General features: G+C 44.2%; 1 protein-coding gene across 2 annotated transcripts in view; it reads right to left on the bottom strand.

Moving 5' to 3' along the window:
- Positions 1-751: 751 nt before the first annotated feature.
- Positions 752-24,749, bottom strand: part of PARP6 (poly(ADP-ribose) polymerase family member 6) — a 60,040-nt gene continuing 36,042 nt past the window's right edge. For both annotated transcript variants that reach the window (XM_083183542.1, XM_083183543.1), the window contains exons 18-23: positions 20,822-20,894; positions 19,158-19,227; positions 18,476-18,555; positions 8,356-8,419; positions 3,523-3,607; positions 752-1,221 (exon numbers count right to left, since the gene is read on the bottom strand). In XM_083183542.1, coding sequence (XP_083039668.1) covers positions 1,119-1,221; positions 3,523-3,607; positions 8,356-8,419; positions 18,476-18,555; positions 19,158-19,227; positions 20,822-20,894 — 475 coding nt within the window. In that variant the 3' untranslated portion in view covers positions 752-1,118. The remainder of the gene's footprint in view (positions 1,222-3,522; positions 3,608-8,355; positions 8,420-18,475; positions 18,556-19,157; positions 19,228-20,821; positions 20,895-24,749) is intronic.

Below are 24,749 nucleotides of genomic sequence, written 5' to 3'. Positions count from 1 at the left end.
CACCTTCACTGACTTAGATCTCTACAAGTACATATTTACAGCAACATTGTTTCATTACATCAACATTTAAATAAGCTTGGAAACATTTGTAGCCAGCCAAGGCTAACACGCGTTTCACAAGCTTTGCTTCTTCAGAGCCACAAACTCTTTCGTGCACTAAGCACGTCACATGTATGTTATGTGTATGTACGTTATAAGTCCATTTTAACTCTCCAAGAAATTTTCACAAGTCTCAGAAGGAGACCACCCTGTGAGGTTCTATATATTAAAAAATCATCACAGGCTGTAGGTCTCTCTTCTTCTTAAATGATAACATCAATAAAAGTTATATTTTAAAAAACAACCCTCTCTTCTATATTTGGGGCCAATACCTACCTCCAGATACAGACCATTCTTTTGGTGTGCATCCACAGCGCAATTCTTTCTCTTTCCCTTTTTTTCGATCACTGAAAGGGCCAGTCACTTGGGTCCCATTTTTTTTTACCAAATGCTTGTCAAACTTCCAAACCTGTCATCGTTAACCATATCGACCAAAGCCCTTCATAGGGTCAACCAAGTGACTGTGTCCCTTTACAGTCACTGTTTCCATATTGTTTACAATTAATCTTACTTGTTGACAGTGGAATTGTGATGCACTTTGTTTCAGTGACTTTGCTAATAACAGTGTTCACATAACCCATATACATGCAGCCTCCTGACACAACAATCCACACTTGATTTTGCTGTTAAAAAAAAAAAAAAACACGCCACATAAAATCTTCATATTTATTATTTTTTAACATTTTTTTTTTGTTAAACAAAGAGTTGTAAATGAGAAGTATTCAGAGTTGGGATAAAGTATGGGAAGGGAATAGCGCTGACACAGGGCAAAGTCAATATATTTAGGGAATTGTCCAAGGGCTGCAACATCTCCACACAGAATGATACACTACAGTATCCTGGAGAACCTGATCAGTGCAGAACCCTTATCTCCACATCAGAAAGGTTCTGTCTGGTCACACAGATGATCTCCAATCTTCTATATGACACCTTTGACAGATTGCCCCATGTTCTTATTAGTCCTAGAGAGGACAGACTGCTTCCTACAGTTGAAGCTGTAATCCTGAGGTTATCATTCCTCATCCACTGTAAACTTGGGTCCCAATCACGCGCATTATCTCCTTCTGGATTTTGGGGTCCTGAGTGTTAATATTGGCATCCCCCACCTGGCCATCTTCATACCTTTGGCAAAACAAGGAGTCAACAATTAGTAAAATAAATACAGGACCGGCTTTACCATTAGACAACTGGCAGCTGCCTGGGGGCTCCAGATTCTGGGGGTGCCCTTGAGTCTGACTATCACAAAATGAAGGATGACTCATAGACATCCGTGTTAAACTCAACGCAAACCGCAGGTGTTAAACTTCAAAAAAACACGCTAGAACGATTTTTTTGCCGATTGACTGATTGTCGATAATCGGTACAAAATCGTCCAATATCCTTTGGAGGCGCGCTCCTGCGGATCTTTTGCTAAATCTTCTGATCTTACATGCTGCATGAAAGAGCAGAAGATTTAACAAAAGATCCATAGGAACGCACATGGGATCTTAAGAGAAATCTTTGGTAAAGATGTGCGCTTGCCTGAAATCTTTTGTCCAGGATGGACAAAAGATTTTATACGCATATTTTAAGATCGCAGATCTTTCTAGTTGTGGGCACCTTAAAACGCCACGTCCACACTTTCACCTGAGGATCTAGAAAGTTGGTATTGATGTGTGGGTGGTGGTGGAAGCAGTAAGCTGACAGTTTGCCTAGGGTGCCGTAAAATCTTGCATCGGCCCTGGATAAATAACTGCTAAAATATCATGAAAAATATAATAAGATTGAGAAGTTTGCTTAATATTCCAAGAAAACCGACAAATCAAAATAATATAGATTTACTGTAGTAGTCACTATCAGCTAGCTCTAGCTGTTGAAGAACTGAAAATGGCCAAGGAGAGTATAGGAATCTTCAAAAAGGGAATTAATTGCCATGTGCAACACAAGCAAGATTTATTGGGGAAGGTTCTCTTACTTCAGCTACTTGTATTTGAAGGACAAGGTACTGTAAGATACAAAAATGTTTATTCTACATCTGTGGGATTACTAACCCTACAGAAGAGGTGTGCTGCTGCCACAAAAGCAGAGACATGTCTATATCAGTGATGAGTGTAAAGTGTAAGTTGAGTAATCTTATGCAGGGTACACACCACGACGACCCGCTCACGATGCACATCGTGAGCGGGTCGTCAGTGTCTCGTCCGACACGCTCACGGTGACGCGGGGGGGCACGACCCGCTCACGATGTGCACCGTGAGCGGGTCCGATCCGATGGCGACCCGCACCCGGCTGTATGGTCGTCATTCAGATCCTACCTGCAGCAGGTAGGATCTCCATTACGACCAACCGACCCGCGGGACCGCGCATCGGATCGGTATCGGTCCACACCAGGACAGAAAAGGGCCTAATCACCACACAATCTACATCCAATTGGTCGGAATTGGATCTAGATTGAGGGGATCGGGCCCTAGTCGTCCTGGTGTGTACCCAGCATTAGGCTAAGTTCAAGCCTGGCCGATTTATGTGAGAAATCCATCAACACAGCGTTTGATTTGGTAAGCACACTAACCAAACTGCCTCTTGATATGTCTGGCCAGACATCACAACAGAGCAGGCATTTAGATGCCGTCCTGTTGTGATGTTAGTGTTGGTGGTCCCTGCAGCTAATGTACAGGTGACTGGGGGGTGTATCAAGCCATGGGAAAAAATACATTGGAGTTACTAATGCCACCAATCAACATCCATCATTTATCTAACACAGTCTTTAAAGTGACATATGCTGATTTGTTGCTTTGGGTAACCTCTCCTCTGCATCACTCTACGGGCCCCCGGGGATGGTAAGCTGTCAAATAGGAAGCGCATCGGATCGGAGGGGATGTCTTAACATGCGATTTGGGCCGATTTCATGGCCCGATTCATCCAAATCGGGTGAAATCCTGCCCAAATCGCATAATGTATGCCTTAAGATTTGATACATCTCCACCTGGCTCAATCCTAAGAATGTTCAAACTGTATTACACATGGACATCACTTAAGAAATAAAACAAAACAAAACAAAACAAAAAGATATCTTTCAGTAGAAACTAGGACAGGCATGTCTCAACTATTTCACTCCAGCTGTTGTGAAACTACAAGTCCCATCATGCCTTGCCACAGTTTTGCTATTAGGGAATGCTTAAACTATAGCAAAGCATGCTGGGATGTGTAGTCCCACAGCTGGAGGGCCACAGTTTGGACATGCCTGAACTACGACAATGTTGACCTTATCCACACACAGGGGGGACAGTCAGTTTTCTTAGTCGATGGAGATGGATTAATGGAAATCAGGCTGTGAGGGAAAAATGACAGAAACTGGTTGGTTGGGAGTTTATCACTCTCCGCTTAGTACATCTGACCCATAGTAAGTAGTGTAATTGCATAAAGCAGACTTGTTGCAATACTCACACAAAGAAGAAGCGTGTGCAGACGTGGTCAGATACCGGGCACACCCAAATATTCCCATGCTTCTGTAGATCCTTTGATGTTATTACTATGAATAAACACAGATAATTTCATGGTTTGTAGACCTTGTAAATCTTTTTATATCATAATATTTAAACTTATCTTGTAATTCCTTTTATATATCAGCACTTTTATACTTGGCACCAGAATACTCTGCTGTGATTTATAATTGGGAAAAACAAGACTGAGTGTTAGCTAACAGACAAGAGTTGAATTGTAACGTGGGCAGACGTGGGTCTCTGCTGACACAATTGCTTCAATGTTACAGCTAAGTGAATTGGCTTTGTAGCCATTTTATGTCCCATAACTAAGGGCAACCCTTGAGACTGTGGGCTTTATTCTGGTTCACACGCAAAATCAAATTCACTCTCTAATGGACAAATCCATGTGCACTGCAGGTGGGGCTGATGTAACATATGCAGAGATAGTTAGATTTGAGTGTTATTTTGTTTCTGTGCAGGATAAATACTGGCTGATTTATTTTGACACTGCAATATAGATCTTAGTTCGAAGTTCTATATGCCCATGTTACATCTGCCCCACCTGTAGTGCATATGGTTTTGTCCATTAGAGAGTGAATTTGGCTTTGCGAGTGAACCAGAATAACCCCCTGTATTCACTCATGTCTCAGAGGGTGCCGGATGACGCTCCGATAGTGGGGATCCCGACAGTCAGTATCCCGAAGAAGGGATCCAGACTGCTGGTGCGCCGACAGGGGGGATCCTGACTCACAGGGGCTATTCTCCCCTGTGGGGATCCATGACCCCCATAGAGGGAGAATAGAACCTGTGGCAAGCACAGCGAGCCAACAAGGGGCCTCTTTGTGCCCACCCCCCTGTCAGAGCACTGGCAGTCGGGATCCGACATTAATAAAATCAGGGCATGTTGTAAGAAAGGGGTCTGTGTTTTTACTGTGGCACTATTTTTTGAAGCGCACATTGGGTCTGATTCTGGTTGGCTCAGTAAGCTGCGAAGATCACAGCATGCCGAGCGCCAGAGAGGCCCCCCCACAGAATTCCCGCCTCCCCCCCCCTCATGCCGTTTCCCATAACAACCATGCAAGGGGATGTGTAACAAAGACATCCCCTCACATGCTGCCATGGTCGAATGATTTCACCTGCCTTCGCAAATAAAAGCCAGTCTGAATGGGACGAAGACAGGGCGGGCATCTGACCCATGGCCCAGCGCCACCACTGCCCCTCCCTCCCCGCTGCGAACGGCCCGGCAACTGTGTAACACACCGTGGCAATTCGCAGTCAGTGTTTGCACATGCACAGAATTGCGCATGTGCAAACCCCGACAATCAGGGCAGGAGCCGAATTCAGATGACTACAAGTGATCCAGAATCAGTGCCATTATGTAAGCAATCTCATCCCACTGATGACTGAGGTTAGAGCTCTTAAAGACCACTGTGCAAATCCAAAAACCAAAAATATCTGGGCTCCTGAAAACCTCTATGACCCATTATAAAGTGTTCATTGATAAGCTGGTGGCATCAACTCTCCTTTGTTTTGTTTTTAACCCTTGCAAAGCCATCCTTTCTTTTTTAAGAAGAAAAGGAACTGAAAATGTTGAGCAGTGAGACCTGTATAATGGTATTTCTAAAATAAGGTATTTCTAGTGATCTAATGGTAGCATTCAATATATTTCCCACTGCAAAAGCATTCTTTAATGCTCTCTCTCAAACCTTCACAAAGGAGGGGATAGTGCTAAAGGAGCAGATAAAGGGGCAAGTTCAATTAGTTGTGGGTCATTTTACCACATACTTCGTGAGTTATATCCAGATCAAGTTCAGTTGTGACGATGTCATGCAGTAATTCTACATGGTGGGACCTGGGGGGAAGTTCATGAAAAAGTGGGAAAATCAATCTGACCTCCAAAACATATTTAAGGGTCAAATGACAGATTTGTACCTCTTTTATGGCAGTGGAAATGATAGAAAGCAAGGGCTTTCACCAAATGAAGACTTCTACATTATTTTAGCTTACAGAAACATTTCTGTGATCTTTAATATGTGTATTTGAATAATATTTCAAATATATTGGGGAAAAGCATCTGTAACTCCCATTTGTAATTTTTTAAAAGTAATTTCCCATATATACAACACTCCAATATAATCTAATATACATGTAATTCACATTTTTGTGCTTTTTGAACGCGGGACGTGTTTCCTAGCACGGCGCCACCGATTTTAATTGTATTGATCGCGGCCGCAAAAATCGCGTCGATCGCATCGCATGCCAACCAAATCACATGCGATGCAATCGACGCGATTTTTACATTGGAATCACTGTAAAATGGTCCCTGAGTCCCAATTTTACATTGATTTCAATGTAAAAAGTCCCAAAACCCCAATTTTCATAGCAAACCCCCCCGATGGGTGAAATGGCCCTCCATTGTTAACGCCACCCCACTATTGACACCAACCCGAAGCGTGGCGAGCGCAGGGAGCCCGCGAGGGGCGGCGGTACGCATCATGCGACCTTTTCATACCCCCACTATCCACGTCAGCGTGGAGTTGATCTTATATAGTGTGGCGAGCGCAGCGAGCCACCGAGCCCGAATCGTGGTGAGCGCAGCGAGCCCCGCGAGGGGACGCGCATAACTTCACAGGTATACGTGTCCGCTCGCCACGCTTGGGGCTCGGTGGCTCGCTGCACTCGCCACACTATTTAAAATCGACTCCACGCCGACATGGATAGTGGGGGTATGAAAAGGTCGGAGGACGCGTACCGCCGCCCCTCCCGGGCTCGCTGCGCTCGCCACACTTTGGATTGGCGTCAATAGTGGGGTGGCGTTAACAATGGGGGGGGGGGGGCATTAACCATACTTAATACCCATGAGGGGGCATATACTATGAGAAATTGGCCATATTGGCCCTTTTCCCATTGTTCCCTATGTAAAATCACGTTGATCGCATCGCATGCCATTATAATGGCATGCGACCGACGCGATCAACGCGATTTTAACTTTAAAACTCATTTAACATTGTTCTCTATGGGAAAATCGCGTTGATCGCGTCGGTCGCATCGCGGGCCATTATAATGGCCCGCGATGGACGCGATCAACGCGATTTCCTCTTTACCGGCAATTCGTCCATCGCGACGATCGCATGCCTTAAGTACCTTAACTTAAGGCATGCGATCAACCCCGACGAGCGCCATGCTAGGAAACAAGTACCTTGAACTCACCTAAAATGTATGTAACTATTGGGCAAATGATGCAATGTAAGTGAACAATTGGAGGATGGTTGTTGGAAAATGCTACAATGGTCTTGGAAATGGAATAATGATACAGAGTAATACTATACACCCACTAGGCATCATTATTTGCACAAATATTATTAAATACACTTATACAAATATACAAAAATATTTGTTAAGTGTATCTAGCTCTTTTACATGCAACCAGGGCCATATCATTAACATCTGTGAACTGTTACCTTGATTTGGGTTTTCATTTGGAATATGTATGCATATAGAGACTTGGGGTGACATTTAATGAGATGCAAAAATGTTATTTGTGCGATTTTTAGTCAAAAAACTGCAAAAATCGCACGTTTTTCCAAATTCGCATATTTAATGAGATGCGGAAAACGGCAAAAAAAATGCGTTTTTTTGCCGCAAAATCGCACATTCTGAAAGTGCAATTTTTTTATTATCGCCGGATCTCACATCCAGATGTTTTCGCATTGTTAAGTATACAAATCGCATATTTAATGAGATGCAAAAACGGAAAAATGTTACTAAAATCCGCCACACATGCAGACCAGGTTCTGACAGGCAAATTTGCCAGAACTATGCACAGATATTAAAAAATGTGTAAAAGTTAAATAAAATAAAAAATGGCGTGGGGTCCCCCCTCCTGAGCATAACCAGCCCCGGGCTCATTGGTTCCAAAAATATGGGGGGGGGGGAAAGCGTAGAGGTACCCCGTATTTCTGAAACCAGCCCGGGACTCTTGGACCGGTCCTGGTTCCAAAAATACGGGGGTAAAAAAATAAAGGGGCCCCACTCCCCCAGGTTCCCCGTCCAAGGCTGACCAGCCACGGTGCTAATGGTTCAGCTGGGGGACCTTATGCAAAAAGTGTCCCCCGGCTGTGGCATGACACCGCGGGCTGTTGAACCCGGTGCTGGTTTCAAAATACAGGGGAACCCCAGATTTTTTAACCCCTGTATTTTTGGAACCAGGACCAGTCCAAGAGTCCGGGGCTGGTTTCAGAAATATAAAGGGGACCCCTACGCTTTTTGTCCCCCGTATTTTTGGAACCAGGTCTGGCTCAATGAGCACGGGGCTGGTTATGCTCAGGAGGGGGGACCTCATGCCATTTTTTTTTACACAAATTCACACATTTTCTCAAATTCGCGCATTTTCATGACTAAAAATCGCACATTATCGCATTTAATCGCACTTTTTTGCCCGAAATACGCAGCTCATTAAATATGCAAATTTGTGGCAAAAAAATGCGATTTTAAAAAGTGCGATATTGAACGATTTTGAAAAGTTACTAAAACTCTCATCCTATTAAATGTCACCCTTGATGCCTACTTTATGTATTATTTGGCAAAGATGTTTGTACAAAGGTGCTTGGGCTCTGTCATGCAAATGAGCAGTTACTAAATGACCCAGTGTTTATGTATTCAGTAAAGAACAAAAATGTACATGCCCTGATATATTTGAGATACAGTTTCCTGTCCATATGCTACTCTGACCTTAAGTTGAAAATTTAAAGTTAGACCATAACCTACTTAAAAGGAATTAGAGGGAGTGGGTTACCTTCACACAGTGCAATGCAGTTGAGATTCCGACTCTGCAAGAAACGAGACTGGAGACATCGAGTCTAATAGAGAGGGAGGAAGAAGTATAGAAAGAACAGAGTATGAAAATAAGGTGAATAGTGTTAATGAGTGTATGACCACAGGGCACGGAATAAGCGGTAGGGAATAGCTAAACGAAAGATGGAACCAAGGGCAGTTAAAGTTCTTCATTATCGGGTAATGTATTGCATAGTATTATTCCAGCTTTATATAGCATCAAAATTTTTACAGTGCTATGCAGGGTACACATGTGCTGTCCCCATGTAGGAGTGGAAAGCTCGCTGGGGAAAAGTTATTTGAAACTCTGTGAGCACCAGTACTGGGGGTAAATTTATGCTGACTGGTTTATAATATACTCTTTTTTTTTAGCTGTATAAAATGTTTAACCTAAAACATAATTCTTAAATATACTTCTGTTAAAACTTTACAGCGCTGCAAGCAGAAAAGCAAGCAGCAAAGTGTATGTATTCCTGAGGATCGCCCATGACTACTGCCTGGTAGGAGAGAGAGACTGTGGGGAATTGGGAATGAAGTGAGCCCCCAAGAATGGCTGACCATCACACTGAGGCCGGGGAGAAAAGTGGAAACTCGAGGCGGCACCAAGGTACAGGAAGATTGTCTTCCCATAGCTAGGCTATGTGATCATATTAGAATTACCGGTACTTGTTTCCTAGCACCTTCACAGGTAAACGCTTCCCTTCGCGGGCTTCACAGGTATCCGCGTCCCCTCGCGGGGCTCGCTGCGCTCGCCACGCTTCGGGCTCGGTGGCTCGCTGCGCTCGCCACACTATTCTATTCTCAACTCCACGCCGACGTGGATAGTGGGGGTATGAAAAGGTCGGAGGACGCGTACCGCCGCCCCTCGCGGGCTCGCTGAGCTCGCCACGCTTCGGGTTCACGTTGATCGTGGGGTGGCGTAAAATACTTTTGGGGGGACATTTCACTGTTCAGGGGTGTTTTGGGGGGTTTCTGGGCCATTTACCATTGTTCCCTATGATGATTTGGGTAAATTGACCCATTTAACATTGTTTCCTATGGGAAATCGGGGGCATCGCGGCTAAATTGAGGCATTTAACATTGTTCCCTATGGGGAAATCGCGGGCATCGCGTCGCGGGCATCGCACCCGATTTTTTAGTGCATGCGATGGCCGCGATGCCCCTGATTTTTCCTCACGATGCCCACGATCATGATCTTTGTGGCCGTGCTAGGAAACAAGTACCTATTTTTCAATGGGGAAAACATCTGGATGCGAATTCCGGAGTTAAAAAAAATCGCACTTTCAGAAAGTGCGATTTCGACGCAAATCCCGCATTTTTTGCCGATTTTCGCATCTCATTAATTATGCGAATTCGGGAAAAAGTGCGAAAACGGACGTTTTTTTGCGATAAAAATCGCCAAAATCCCAACATCGACCTCTAATAAATGTCACCCACTGTGTCAGAAATGCCCACAGCTGGCCAATTCATATAAGGGTAATTCGGTACTTGTTTCCTAGCACGGCCACAAAGATCATGATCGTGGGCATCGTGTGGTTCTCCAAGTCCCAGCATGCGGGGGAGGTCTGCTGGCACTTGTTGTTCTCCTGTATTTAGCAATGTTAGGAATGTGAATTTAACCCTATCAGGCCGGCGTCCAATGGCCAGGGACGCCGGTGACAGCCCCGGGCTTCAGCCCTGGACGGGTGAAGCCTGGGGGGGGGGACCCCTTTATTTGGGGGGTCCCCACTCCTCCAGGTACCCCGTCCAAGGCTGACCAGCCACGGTGCTCATGGTACGGCCGGGGGACCTTGTGTAAAAAGTGTCCCCCGGCTGTGGCATGACACTGCGGGCTGTTGGAGCCCGGTGCTGGTTTCAAAATACAGGGGACCCCCAGATTTTTTGTCCCCCGTATTTTTGGAACCAGGACCGGTCCAAGAGTCCGGGGCTGGTTTCAGAAATACGGGGGACCCCTACTTTTTGTCCCCCGTATTTTTGGAACCAGGTCCGGCTCAATGAGCCTGGGGCTGGTTATGTACAGGAGGGGGGACCTCACGCCGGTTTTTTTTTTTCACCAAAATCGCACCGTTTCATGACTAAAAATCACACTTTTTCATTCCGAAAATCGCCCTATATCGCACTTTCTTGCACTTTTCATGACGGAATACACACCTCATTAAATATGCGAATTCGCTGCAAAAATGCGATTTTAAAAAACGGCGATATAGGGCGATTTAAGAAAAAAATCGCATTTTCTCAAAAACGGTCAACCCACTAAATCTCGCCCAGTGCTTCTGATGTAACCATGCTAGGCAAGTGATTCAATGGAATTAGCCTATCATTGCATCACCCTTCTACTAAAGCTCCATACACACTGGGCGACTATGCCCAGTGTGTATGGACAGCGATGATCGCGTTCATCGCTGCGGGGAAAGCCGCTCTGTGCATACACACTGAGCTGCTTTCCCTCTGCCCGGTGCCGACGGAGGGGGGGAGGATGGTGTTGCATAGCGGAGCACTAGGCAAGCCTTTCTGAAAGCCGCTCATCTGCTGGTATAACCAGCAGATAAGCGGCTTTCCCGGTGATGTTGCTGGAGCGCACAGCAGCGCTCACCGCTCATCGCCAGGCCATACACACTGGGCGGCTTTGATCTGAAAGCCGCTCAAACCTGCTGTTTTGAGCGACTTTCAGCTCAAAGTCGCCCAGTGTGTATAGCCCTTTACACTCTCTGACTTTCCTGTATACCTAGAGCTGTAGCATGAAGTAGAGGTCTTTCATATCCAAATACTTTCACAGCTCTTAAGCATAACTATAAATTTAAAAGGTGTATACAGCTGCCTAAATATTCGGCAAGACAGACCGGAGATGAATATTATGGGGCAGTACGGATGGTGTAATGGTTAGCATTACTGCCTCGCAGCAATGAGGTCATGGGTTCAGAGGCGTAGGGAGGGCGGAGCCACCTGAGCTCATGCTCCGGGCGGCGTCTGGTGGAATGGCGCCGCCGGCCGGCCCCCCCTCCGCAAATGATCAAGTATATCATACACACTAACGGCGGGCAGCAGCCGTGTGCCGGCGCCTGCCCTGCCCGGCGCCTGCCTCCTGCTGCTGCTGCTCGTTCCGGCTTCCGGGCAGCGCAGCAGCACTCCAGACCCCTCAGGCTCCCCTATCAGTTTGGCTCTGAAGTAGCTCCGCCCCCAACTGTGCTCTCTAGTTCCTTCATTCTCGATGTCCTCCTCCTCCATCCTGCCTGCTTCTTCCACTGGCACTGCATGGCAGGCACTGCATCAACTACATGCGGAGCACAAGACAGAGGTACTCCCAAATCGAACCACCTGCACTCAGTCTCTCACTTTGAATTACATTTTGCTTCAGCCCCCTCCCCCACATGTGCCTATGTGAAGACATGCTGGCTGCTGCTGCTGCAGCTTCTCTTTGGTGAGCAGCAGCAATATTATTATACTGAAATAACTTGTTTCAAATGTTTTATTTTCTTTTATTTTAATATGTGTTTATCTGTCTTAGCTATAGAAAAGTAATATTTGCTGAAATACGGCTTGCTGCGCCGCGTTGTAACCATTCATAGGTGGTGATTATGGTGTGTCACATTGTGTGAGGGCATTATGGTGTGTCGCATAATGTGTAATGGGCATTGTGGTGTGCGCATAATGTGTAATGGGCATTGTGGTGAGTCACGTAATCTGTAATGGGCATTGCGGTGTGCGCATAATGTGTAATGGGCATTGCGGTGTGCGCATAATGTGTAATGGGCATTGCGGTGAGTCACGTAATGTGTAATGGGCATTGTGGTGTGCGCATAATGTGTAATGGGCATTGCGGTGTGCGCATAATGTGTAATGGGCATTGTGGTGTGCGCATAATGTGTAATGGGCATTGCGGTGAGTCACGTAATGTGTAATGGGCATTGTGGTGTGCGCATAATGTGTAATGGGCATTGCGGTGTGCGCATAATGTGTAATGGGCATTGCGGTGAGTCACGTAATGTGTAATGGGCATTGTGGTGTGCGCATAATGTGTAATGGGCATTGCGGTGTGCGCATAATGTGTAATGTGCATTGCGGTGAGTCATGTGTAATGGGCACCGTTACAGTGTCTTATATAGTGCAGCAGATTCCGTTACAGTGTCTTATATAGTGCAGCAGATTCCATTACAGTGTCTTATATAGCGCAGCAGATTCCGTTACAGGCTATTATATAGCGCAGCAGATTCCGTTACAGTGTCTTATATAGCGCAGCATATTCCGTTACAGTGTTTTATATAACGCAGCAGATTTCATTACAGTGTCTTATATAGCGCAGCAGATTCCGTTACAGTGTCTTATATAGCGCATGCAGATTCCGTTACAGCATCTTATATAGCGCAGCAGATTCCGTTACAGTGTCTTATATAGCGCAGCAGATTCCGTTAGTGTCTAATATAGCGCAGAAGATTTCGTTACAGTGTCTTATATAGCGCAGCAGATTCCATTACAGTGTCTTATATAGCGCAGCAGATTCCGTTAGTGTCTTACATAGCGCAGCAGATTCTGTTACAGTGTCTTATATATTTCAAATGTAACATGCCAACACATGTTAGCCATGCCCCCAATTCATTACCGGGAGGAGCGCGGGGGGGGGGCGCGAAATATACCCTTGCTCCGGGCACCATGGCACCTAGCTACACCGCTGCATGGGTTCTATTCCCACCATGGCCCTAACTGTGCGGAGTTTGTATATTCTCCCCGTACTTGCGTGAGTTTCCTCCGGGTACTCCGCACATTCCAAAAATATACTGGTAGGCTGGTAACAACTTAACCCTAGAATGTCTGTGTGTGCATGTACATGTGGTAGGGAATATAGATTGTAAGCTCCACTGGGGCAGGGACTGATGTGAATGTTCAATTATTCTCTGTAAAGCGCTGCAGAATATGTGTGCGCTATATAAGAAACTGTAAATAAATAATACATTATTATCTATGTGTGCACAGAAAGAAGAGACATGGGGAACAGAACATGAGGCAAGAAGAAATGTGGGTTAAATAAATAATGTAGCAGGGTGCAGACAAGATAGGGGAAGACAGATAGTACACATTGGTAGATGGTATTAAAAGGGAGAAGAGTCGGCTCACAGGAAGAAGCAAGAATTGTAGGAGAAATTGCACAGTAGTGTCCATTAGTCACCTTACACCATACAATAGTGTCCGTTCTTCAAATCACACCGCACAACATTGTCTATTAGTCAAATTACATTGCATAGTACCGCTTACATTACACCACAGTAGAGACCCATTTACACATTATGCCATGGTAGAGCCCCTTAGACACATTATGCCAATGTGTGTTACCTCCTCCCCAGTGCACACGTTTGTCTTACATTGCGTCTACCTTATCCTCAGCAGGTGTGAAAAAACAGTTGCATAGTAAGAATGCTTTCAAAAATCAAAAATATTAGTGTTGATAATTTATTTGTATCAATAAACAAAATGCTAAGTGTTTTAGTTAATGACTGTATTTCAACCTACATACAAAAATGATGATCATTATCACCTAGTTGGTAAGATTGATTAATCAAACACATGATGATTCAGACATGATTGCTCATCTGCAGAGATGCAGATGAATGTGAGTAGTGAGCTGCTGCCCAGACAGAAAATGCGCCTTGTGTAAATATCAGAATGAATTGCAAAAACAATCGCTATCCGCTATCCTGTTGCAAATCCATATGCAGTTCCTGAACCATCTAATGATTTTTCCAGTCTGTGCAAAGGAAGACTGACCCTTCCAAAACTCTGTGACAGAGGCAGTATGATCAAGTCCGGGTGCTGATGTCACACACAATCCCTTAAAATGCATGGGCAGGTATGTGTTTGTTTCTGACACTGCCAGAAAACTGGCAGATTACCACCCCCCAAATGCCAGTTTCCTGTCATTCAAATTGCAAGGGGATTATGATTAGATCCATTCACTATTTCTGTCGCTATTTTGGCTCACGAATGCACGCTACGATCTTTACACACTCACAGTCATTCGACAATTATTCAATCTGTGAATTTGCCCATCAGCGGTCAACTCTGAATACCCCCCTATAATCCTACAAAATCCCTATGTGCAAGTCTACCTAGAATAATTGATGCTATTTTAAAGATGGGTGGTCACACCAAATATTTATTTGATTTAGATTTCTCTTCTGTTCATTCAATTACAATTTGTTCATTGCTAAAAATAAACTGTAAACACCTCTTTCTTATTTGGAAGTATTTTTCTCACATCTGGCTAAAACTCTTCAATCACATTACTGAGGTCTAGTTCATATTATCTGGATAATGTCTCATTTAAAACAAGAAGTTTGATATAACCGGGCTTAAAATGGTCCTGGAGATGTGGGGGAACTCATTTAGCCATGCCACATAAACAATGCTGACTAAAGGTTCTAATTACTAAGCAGGGGAGAGAGATAAAGCACCGGACAATCAGCTGGTACTAGCATGCTACATGTTGTGTTTGAAAAATTACAGGAGTTGGTTGGTACTTTGGGGCCGATTCAGACCTTCGGCCCCTCTTTTGATGGTGGGGGTCTCTAATGGGCATATGCAGGCCCCAGCTGTGATCACCTTCAGCGAATCTTTCCTTCGCCTCAGTACTCACAGCCTGACTGCATACCTCCCAACTTTGGCAGCTTAGCAGGCAGGATGCTGCTGCTATGCGCCGCAGGCGCGTCAAAATTTCCGGGGCGTGGCCTAATTTGGGGGCGTGGTCTATACTCACGCCCCCATTTTGCCGCTATGGGGGCATGACCCAGAGGCTCTGTGAGCCCCTGGCTGCGGGAATAGACGCTGTGCGCATGCGCACAGCGTTTATTCCCCGCTGCTTAGCAGCTGACAGGGGGGACTCCCAACAGCCCCCCCACACTGCGGGACACTGCCACCCGCGGGAGGGACAGGCCCTGATAATCGGGACTGTCCCGCTAAAATCGGGACTGTTGGGAGGTATGTGACTGTCAAGCAGGGGGCCTTCCTGGATGGACCCCCGGGATTTCATGGACGTGCCCACAAAAATGGTGGGCACGCCCATATAAACGATGGACAGACCCCAGGCGTTCCCCCATTTTTGCATTGCTACAAGCAGCCGAGTGACTCGTGGGTCACATGGTTGCTGCGAGCGTTGGGCCTAGGAGGAAAAATCATTCAATGGTAAGTAACTATTTAATGATTTCTCTTCAGAGCGGGCGCTAACGAGCGGATGTGTACCCATGCACATCCGTTCTCAGCTCTGCGCATAGGACACATGCAGCCCAGCAAGCAGGTCTGAATTGGGCCCTTTAAGTCTTTCTGTTTTATCTCTCTAAGGTTTAGTAAATAGACCCCTAAGTCCTTTTGTGAGTGAAACAAGCAGTTTACACTCAATGAAACTGTACCCATCTAAAAAGACTTGAAGATTCACATCTATACCTCCTACATCTCATGTATAGAAAGAAGAAAGGGTGCAGCCATTGATTAACTTAATCATTATTTGTTTACCACAGGAATGAATCATGTGTAGTCATGGCAAACATTGTTTTCCAGCAGGGCTTCTCAGTACAGTATTGTAGATTGACAGGTGTGGTTTTATTATTATTATTATTATTATTTATATTTACAGTTTCTTATATAGCACAACAGATTCCACTGCAATTTACAGAAGTAAACTGTATGGTTTGCAGTGGTGTGTATTTTATAATCGTGTTGCATACCTCCCAGGCATCAGACTTTTGTTGGGACAGACACACATGCTGATTCATGTGGAATTTAGGAGTTTTGTACTGCCGCATGCTTTACTGCTGTCCTTATTTACAAAATGAGTATACAACTGTGTTATACTTGGTCTCACTAATGTAGAAGTGTAGCACAATGGCTCCCTCTTGTCGTCACTAGGTCTGCTCCCATTGCAAATGTCCCTCCCAAATGGCCATCTTTTAACAGGTGCGATGGGATCATAGATAAGTTTCTCCAAGTCCCAGCAGAGGTGTAGCAATAGCCCCTGCAGACCTCCAGTGCCCACATGCCACCCAGTGCCTCCAAACCACGACAGGGTCTGCGAGGGCTATTGCTACACCACCGGCCACACTGCTAATAGTATTGGGCAATAATCAGACACTCTTGGCGGATTTAATGTAAGCATTGCTGTAGAATAATAATCCCATCCTGATGGAAGGATGGTGGACTATAAGGTGACATTGGAAACAAGCATACAATGTTTTTAGTCAATATACGGATCTGAGCCACCCTGTGCATACGTCTCTATGGTTACCGCACAAAAAAGCAGATGTCCATTACTGGGTGAAATCTAGGGGGTAGCTAGCCAAGCATTCAGCTGCACAGCACCTTCATTGGGCTGGTACAATCTCCAGTGGTATGGCCAATGGTGTGTCAGTATATGCACAGCTGGCGATGATTGGCAGTGTTTGGGTTGGAAATTGGTGTGGCTTCCCCATTTAAATTTTGGACTGTGCTGCAGCCCCACCTCTATAGCTGACACTGACTGTGTCCACATCTGAATCAGGCCCATTGCCTCCTCTTTTAGAAAATGCTATAGCATGTCTCTCATTCAGTAAATGCCTAGGCTGCAAGTACCTGCTACTGTACCCAGGTGTCTGGCTTGCAGCAGTGATGCATAGTAGATAAAGAGTACACCTATGTAATATAGCCTGCTGCATAATATGTTATATGCTTGGGAATTGGGGGAGTGGATTTTATTACAATTAAATCTGTATTAAACATTTAACACTCAACAAGGTTAAAATATATGGATATCTGCAATGGAATTGTAGTGGTATCATAGTATTCAATGGTGATGATTTGCTGTAGAATACTGTATGTTAATTTGTCCAAACATCAACATGCAATGAATATTATTAAATACACCATACTGTGGCCATTAAAAGCAGAATTTCACAACATAGAGGAGTGCTTTATTACTAGAGATAAACTATATAGCAGGGTAGCCTACCCTCCCGGAATGGCTGAGAGTCTCCCAAAAATCCCAACTGCGTCCCCCGATCGTGGGTGTCTTCCCCCAACCTCTGCATTTAAATGCCGCAATCCGCGGGTCTCAGAGGAGGGGCAGAGCTAAAATGTCACAATCGCATCATTTTATCCCCGCCCCCTCCACAGAGATCCGTGAATTCTGCTATTTTACATCATGGGGGCGGGGCTTAATGACGCTGCACTTAAGCCCCACTCCAAACTGCTGCTGAAAGTCGGCAACCCTGATATATAGCAGACATGTCACACATGTGGCCAACTTATTCTGCACCAAAAAATGTAATGTACTTTAGTACTGCAGCCGTATAAATCTAAACTTTTCAGCTTCTTTTAAAAGACAGCATTGTAAAACGATATAGTCTACTTGTGTACTCTCCTGAAACATCCAGGAGGCTGTTCAAAATGAAGTGGCGCTTCCGGATGTCCAGAAAAACGGGCAAGTCTGCTGAATTTGCCTGCCATACGCCCCAGGAACCATCAACTTCTTGAGTTACGTGGGTGGTCATTGTTGTGATTCATGCTGAATAACACCATAAAACGCACAACATATTGTCCCTTTGCTTGCCATCCACATACCTGCAACAAGCCCCTACAGTGCTGAACCGGTTACCAATGAGGTCGTAGGGTGAAGTGTGGCAAGCAACAGTGGTGGATTTTCAACAAGGCAACCTGTCTAGGGCCCAGCAAGTCCCAAGGGGCCCATAAAGTTATCCTGGTCATACAAAACGTTCCCAGAGGAACATTGTACAACTACTGCGTGATCTCATGACATCACACAGACCTGACAATACTCCCATCCCTTTGATGTTCTTTGATAGGTTAAAAAATGTTAGGACACACAAAATGGTTTCATCCACTGTATGTGGGCAGTCAGTTTACTTTAAATGTCACACAGGTAGTAAGCCTATATCCAAAAGATCTAGAGAATGATTCAGATGTGTACACAATGCCGATATTCATGCAGCTGAGCTTTTATCGGTAGACTGTGCACGCGCCAAGGTACTCTATCGATGCCTGCTAGATACTGTTCATTAGAAATCTCCATGGTCTCTATAAGACGATGTTAGAATTTTACGCATTACCTGAGGGATGGTGTTCATCCGATTATATCTTTGCACCAGCTCATCTTTTGATGGCATCCGATGTTGCCCTTTTCCCATACCTACAGTACATGAGACAAGAAGAGTGACACTCACAGAAATACCTTACCACAGGGGTCCTTAAACTTTTTGGCTCTGGGACCCCATTAGACAATAAAAATAATTACGGGACCCCAACAAGTGAATGCAGAATGTCATCACATGATATGTGTAGTCAGCAGACAGCACATACATGGCAGCAGTGTGGAGGCACAGAGTGATGGGAGGAGGCTAAAATAATAGACAATTCAACAGACCTTTCAGTCTCCTTGAATCACTGACTGAGATTAGAAAAGTCATCAGCCTGATGGTCAGCAACATGGAGTCGCGACCCCATGATGAGTAGGTCGGGACCCACTTTGGGGTCAGGACCCACAGTTTGAGAACCGCTGCCTTACCACAACTGCATATACAGGGACTATACTTCAGGTACTTCTATTGTCCCACACTTTCTAAAAAAAAGCCTAGTTAAAAACTAAATAGTGTTTTATTAAAATGTAAAAATGTTTATGCACAAAATATTACAAAGATGTTTATTTTGGTATGATTCCATAGGGTGTGGGGAAAAATATCTCCAATTTCTTTACACTGCTTGCTGGTACATACCTTGTATCTTTTTATTTACCTGAGTATCCAAAAGATATACTGGAGATGGGACTTAGGTAGATACCTTTCCCATATGCTGCTCCATGTAACTGAAGAAACATATAGTCACAGAATAAAAGAAAGATGACTTAGGGTTAATATATATATTATAATATATATACTGTATATGGGGTGGGGAGAACAATACTAAAGGGCTGTTGGAGAGTGGAACTAATATTAAAATAAACACTAAATCAAAGCAAGAGTGACCGCAGTGCATTTATCCAGTTATCCCATCATAAGAGTTCAGCTAATGCCGGCCACACATCAGACCAACTTTCATCCAACCATCCAACTAGTTGGTTGGATGGAATAAAAATATGGTACTGGATGGGAGCAAAGGTAATTTGCATTTCAGTCATTTGCTCCGAAAATCTAGAAATGGTCAAAAACCTGTTGATCAGACAAAGTATCTGTTTGATTTAATTAATTTCACTGAATGTTTTAGTAAATTTTCCTGGGTTTGTGAGCAAATTGCTCTTTGTCATTTGCTCTCATCCAGTACCGTTCTGCCCGCTGCTGCTATCTACGTCGCTAGCAGCAGGGTGTTGAAGCCCTATCTGAACAGCAGGGACCTGCTGCTGGCTCTGGCCTGAGCAGGACATCTCACGTGAGTAGCGAGATCCCGCGCATGCCCAGTCCAGCTGGCCGGGGAAGGTGACAGCACGTCAGTGTAAACTGATGCGGAGGGGGACATCGCCGGAGGGGGGAATTTGCGCTCCCCTGCTTATCCAAACAAGCTGTTAATACATCTTGCTGATGTCCCTTCCTGCTTCGCCTCGTTAATGAGGTGAAGAAATAAGTATTATAAAGGTGTGCTATGCACCGCTATAAACACATCTGCCCCATTGATCTCTGCACTGTTATTTTACATGGTCTTCCGCTTTGTGGCAGAGTTGCTCTTGTTCCTAAACATATTCACCTTCTAATAATATCACTGACAGAATATCCAGCAGGGATGAAATGTAAGGAATTATCTTATTGCAAAGGTGCAATTCAATCACACTACAATGCTTGAAGTCAGTGAGCACTTCAGAATGACTCATTTTGTATCACAAATGTTTGCAAATGGAGATTGCATGGATAGGTGCTTGATTTTGTACACCTATGGCAATGGGTCTGACTTAAACACCAGAATTCAATAATTAACAGGTGTTGCCACATACTTTTGTCCATATAGTGTATAGTTAATCCTCAAACAGGCATTGGTAGAATGAATTGTATTGAAATTGTGTCAGTTTTACCAATTTCAATACAATTCATTTTACCAATGCCTGTTTGTGGATTAAGGGCGTAAAGCGGGTCTAGGAGTACATCTAACTAGAAGGTATTAATTTCTACCTTAGCAAAACAAAATTTAAAATGTGAACACAGATTGAGAATTTGGCGCATGGTCATGGATCATGACATAACTGATTCACAGAGGAAAGAAAAAAGCCTAGAATTTGGGTGCTAAATAAAAGATGACAATATAGCAATAAAGATCCCGCTGTATTTGCGTACTAAATAGGAAATCAGACAACATTTTCCCTGCATGCAAGAAATGGTATTTTCACTCCTTACTATACAACATGCTTGGCTGGGGTGCTTGATTTACTTAGAACTACAATGAATTATATTTTTGATTCACCTTCATAAACTTACCTGCAATTTGGTGTAGGATGCGTTTACAAGCCCATTCCGCAAAATAGAGTGCCAGTTCTCAATATGAGAGCCGCTGGTTGGAAAAAACAGAGCAGCTGTTACATACTGTACTCAGAGGGGGTCATTATACACAATTTGGCTTTGTTTCTAAGGCACCTTCCCTCCCGGACTAATCAGTTTAAGATTGCGGTATTATACTTTTTGTATCGTATATTCTCACATCTTTCACTCACATCCAGTTATGCAATTGAATTAACTACTGATGGGCTTTAACAGTCCTATGATCAGCCCATTGTAATTAGCAAAGGGAATAGTGTGTAGGTGGTAAGATCTTTACTACGGGGCTGAGTCAGATGCTGATATGTCTGTGTGCTTTTTTTGTCGCTGTAGCACACGCCCACTTTGAGCATTGAAGCAGGCTGGACCATGGGAGGATTTGCAGGTTGGGTTGATGAGTTAAAAAGTAAAACACAAACACAGAAAAGTATCAGCGCTATCCCAACAGACACACTATCTCTAATTCAAAAGGTTTAGGTGTAGACCATATACACTGCTGCGCATATATATCTCAAAAAATTATATAGACATATAGTGCCCCAGCAGGTTCCAGCAGCGTGTAAAAAGGGAAAAGCCTATCTCCCCAAGATACAGACAACAGGAAAAGAAAACAATATTTACGACGCGCTAGAAACCATATATAGAAAATATAAATTTATTATGTAGAAACTCACTGGCCAGTGATAGAACTCAGTATAACTCTAATTATAAAATATTATATTATACGTGTATACATCTAAAACATAAATATGTAACATCAAATATTAAAAAGACCTAAGTATCACGCCTGGATATTTTTGGAACCAGGACCTCAATATCTGTCCCAGTATAGTGGAAAATGGGAGAGTGTTTATTTGGAGCTTCACTCAGATAGAGGATTCTTCGATTACATCTGGCCAGACACAAAAAGAGACAAAAATAGTCCTTTAAAAAAATATATATATAAATTAAAAATGTAGGGACGTACACCCTGTACCTTTCGCTGGTAAGCCGGTCAGTAGAGATAATAGTCCTGGCTTTTTATAGTAGGGAGCCCGGGCTCTTTCCCACCAGGGATGTTATATTCGCTGGGTTGAAAACAGCTGCACAGTGGTGGATAATGGAACGTCCAGTATTGTAGAGAGATGAAAAAAAATTATAACTGCTCAATGACGCGTTTCCCCGCCTCCGTTGGGACTCGGCGGCTTCCTCAGATTTTGAGCTCAAAATCTGAGGAAGCCGCCGAGTCCCAACGGAGGCGGGGAAACGCGTCATTGAGCAGTTATAATTTTTTTTCATCTCTCTACAATATTGGGTTGAGGAGTTAGCACATATATTATACTGCAGATTTACATTCTAAGCCCCCCTCCCCCTTTCCTGCAGAAAACCCCAGAATTCCAGTACTTCTTTACAGGACTTCAGAAAGGAGTAGCAGGAACCCAATGAAACTGTTATAACAATCAAACAAACCAATTAGGAAAAGACGTCAAGAAGCAAACCTTGCATGACTGAGCATTAGGGAGAGATTGCAGAGTTCCCCAGCCTGCTTCAGAGAAAAGCATTCAACAGTAAGTGGCCAAAAATCCTCTTTTCTCTTTCAGCAAGACTGGGGAACACTGGACTATGAGATGTTCAGGCTCCAGGGGAGGGAACGTTCAGGCTGCCTGACTGGAGAACTGTGGAGCAGATTTATTAAGCTCAGTGAAGTGATAAAGGGGGAAATTTACTAAAGGAAATTTGTAAAAAAATAGGTGTATTTGTATCCAGAAATACACTTATTTTTGACATTTACTATCCCGAAAATATGGCAATTCGTTTTCGTATTGATGTGCTATCAATACGAATACAAATTGCCGTATTTTCGGGATTGTAAATGTCAAAAATAAGTGTATTTCTGGATACAAATACACCTATTTTTTATCAAATTTCCTTTAGTAAATTTCCCCCAAAGTGTCTGGTTTTTATCACCGGCCGATAAGCTCCTAACTGTGAAGTTAAAGGGTTGGTTTGAAACATGACAGGTAGGAGCTGATTGGCCGGTAATGAAAAACATACACTTTATCACTTCACTGAGCTTAATAAATCTACCCCAGTATGCCCAAAGTGGTTGTCACTGGAGGCAGGAAACTAAAATAGGTAAAAACCTGTGGACAGAGGTTCAGTGTGCTGCACCACAGACGTGTATGGTGTTGGTTACCTCACGCTATGAATGTGCATTGTAAATAATAGGCATAGAATATGTGCGAAGGACAGAAAAAGTATTTTCCAACTAAAACTAAGCTCAAACTACACCTACATGTAAAGTCAGATTATCTCATTCATGGGAAGTCAATGAAGGAGGAAAAACTGGAAATTACTATTTCTGGCATGAGTTAAAGACCAAAACAACAAAGTTTCCATCCCGGTAACACACTGGGCTCACGCATTAGCAATAAGGAAGATAGCTTTCTTAAAATGAACTGAAGTTCTGTTGAATGTAAAGGCTAAACCGGAACCTGTCTGAGAGTTGTCAGGACCAGATAAAATCCCAACACCAGACCCCGTAAAAAGGTACAGAACACTATAAGAAGGGCCAAAATGCTGTTGGGAAAAAAATCGACAGGGTCAAAATCTGTACTTAAAAAGAAGAAGCTTAAAATAAAAAAGCAGCACACAGTACCTGACATAAGAAACGAAGAAAAACTTACAAATAAAGTTAAAAAAACCCTGAAACCATGCCCTACTCCAGTGGTCCTCAAGGCACACCAAAAGTCCAGGTGGAATACAGGCTTAGGAACAAGTGACTTAACGGTACTTGTGTATTTTTACGGCGGCAGTTACGTAGTCAGCGTAGCATCCCTGTCAGAATGAGCGTAGTTAAAAGTTGCATAGTGTTTCCGCAAGCAGTAGCGTAGTGTTTCCGCGAGCATCCCTGTCCGAATCAGCTTAGCGTAGTGTTCCCGTCGCTGCTTAACGTAGCCAGCGTCCCTGTCAGAGCCAGCGTACTGTTCCCGCGGCCAGCGTAGTCAGTGAGCAGTACGCAGTACATTGTATCAGTTATGACTGCCGACAAATTAACCATTTTTAATCTGCCGCAGATGGAGGAGGAGTCAGTGAATTTCTTGCAACTTCACCACTTTCTCACTGAGACTAAGACATGTCCTAATGGCCATCCAATGCGAATCAATGTGAAGGAGCGGATGTGGCGCTGCCACATAAGAAGCTGAGGCAAAAATGTTAGCGTCCAGGCCGCACAGTGCTTTTGTGGATGCCATCTCACGTTCATGACGCTCATACGCTTCATGTTTTGTTGGGAGGAGGAGCTAACCAGCATCTAGTTTTGTAAGCATAATCTCTCCATTTCGAAAAAAAACCCACAGTGCAGTATAACAACCTTATGCGGGAGGCCTGCCCCGTGGACCTAATGTCGCAGCCCCAACGCCGGATTGGCGGTACAGGGAAAATAGTTGAGGTGGACGACAGCCTCTTTGTACAGATGAAAAGTCATGTGGGACGCATGCTGCCTCAGTGGCTGTTTGGAGAAATTTCCAGAGACACCGGTGAGTGCTTTGCGACACCTGTGGAAAGACGTGATGCCAGCACCCTGATGGCCGCCATAAACAAATACATGGAACCGGGGATGACTATATACTCAGATTGCTGGTGTGCATATAACACAGAGCAGCTGGAGTAGGCAGGATACAAGTTTGTTGATCCGGACACTGGGGTTCACACCCAAAACATTGAACGCCTTTAGGGATGATGTAAGTGGCGTAACAAGCATCAAAGGGGCACTGCGCGCCAGAATCTGGACTCCTACTGACAGGAATTAATTTGTCGAAAGACTGTTATAATTTATGCCTTAACTCTGCTCCCACAGGCTGACAAAGCAGATGACACAGATGCAGACACA

Source organism: Crinia signifera, chromosome 4, assembly GCF_055691185.1.
Source record: "Crinia signifera chromosome 4, ASM5569118v1, whole genome shotgun sequence".
NCBI lineage: Eukaryota > Metazoa > Chordata > Amphibia > Anura > Myobatrachidae > Crinia > Crinia signifera.
The sequence above is the reverse complement of the archived record's forward strand: the minus strand, read 5'-3'. Positions and strand labels throughout refer to the sequence as shown.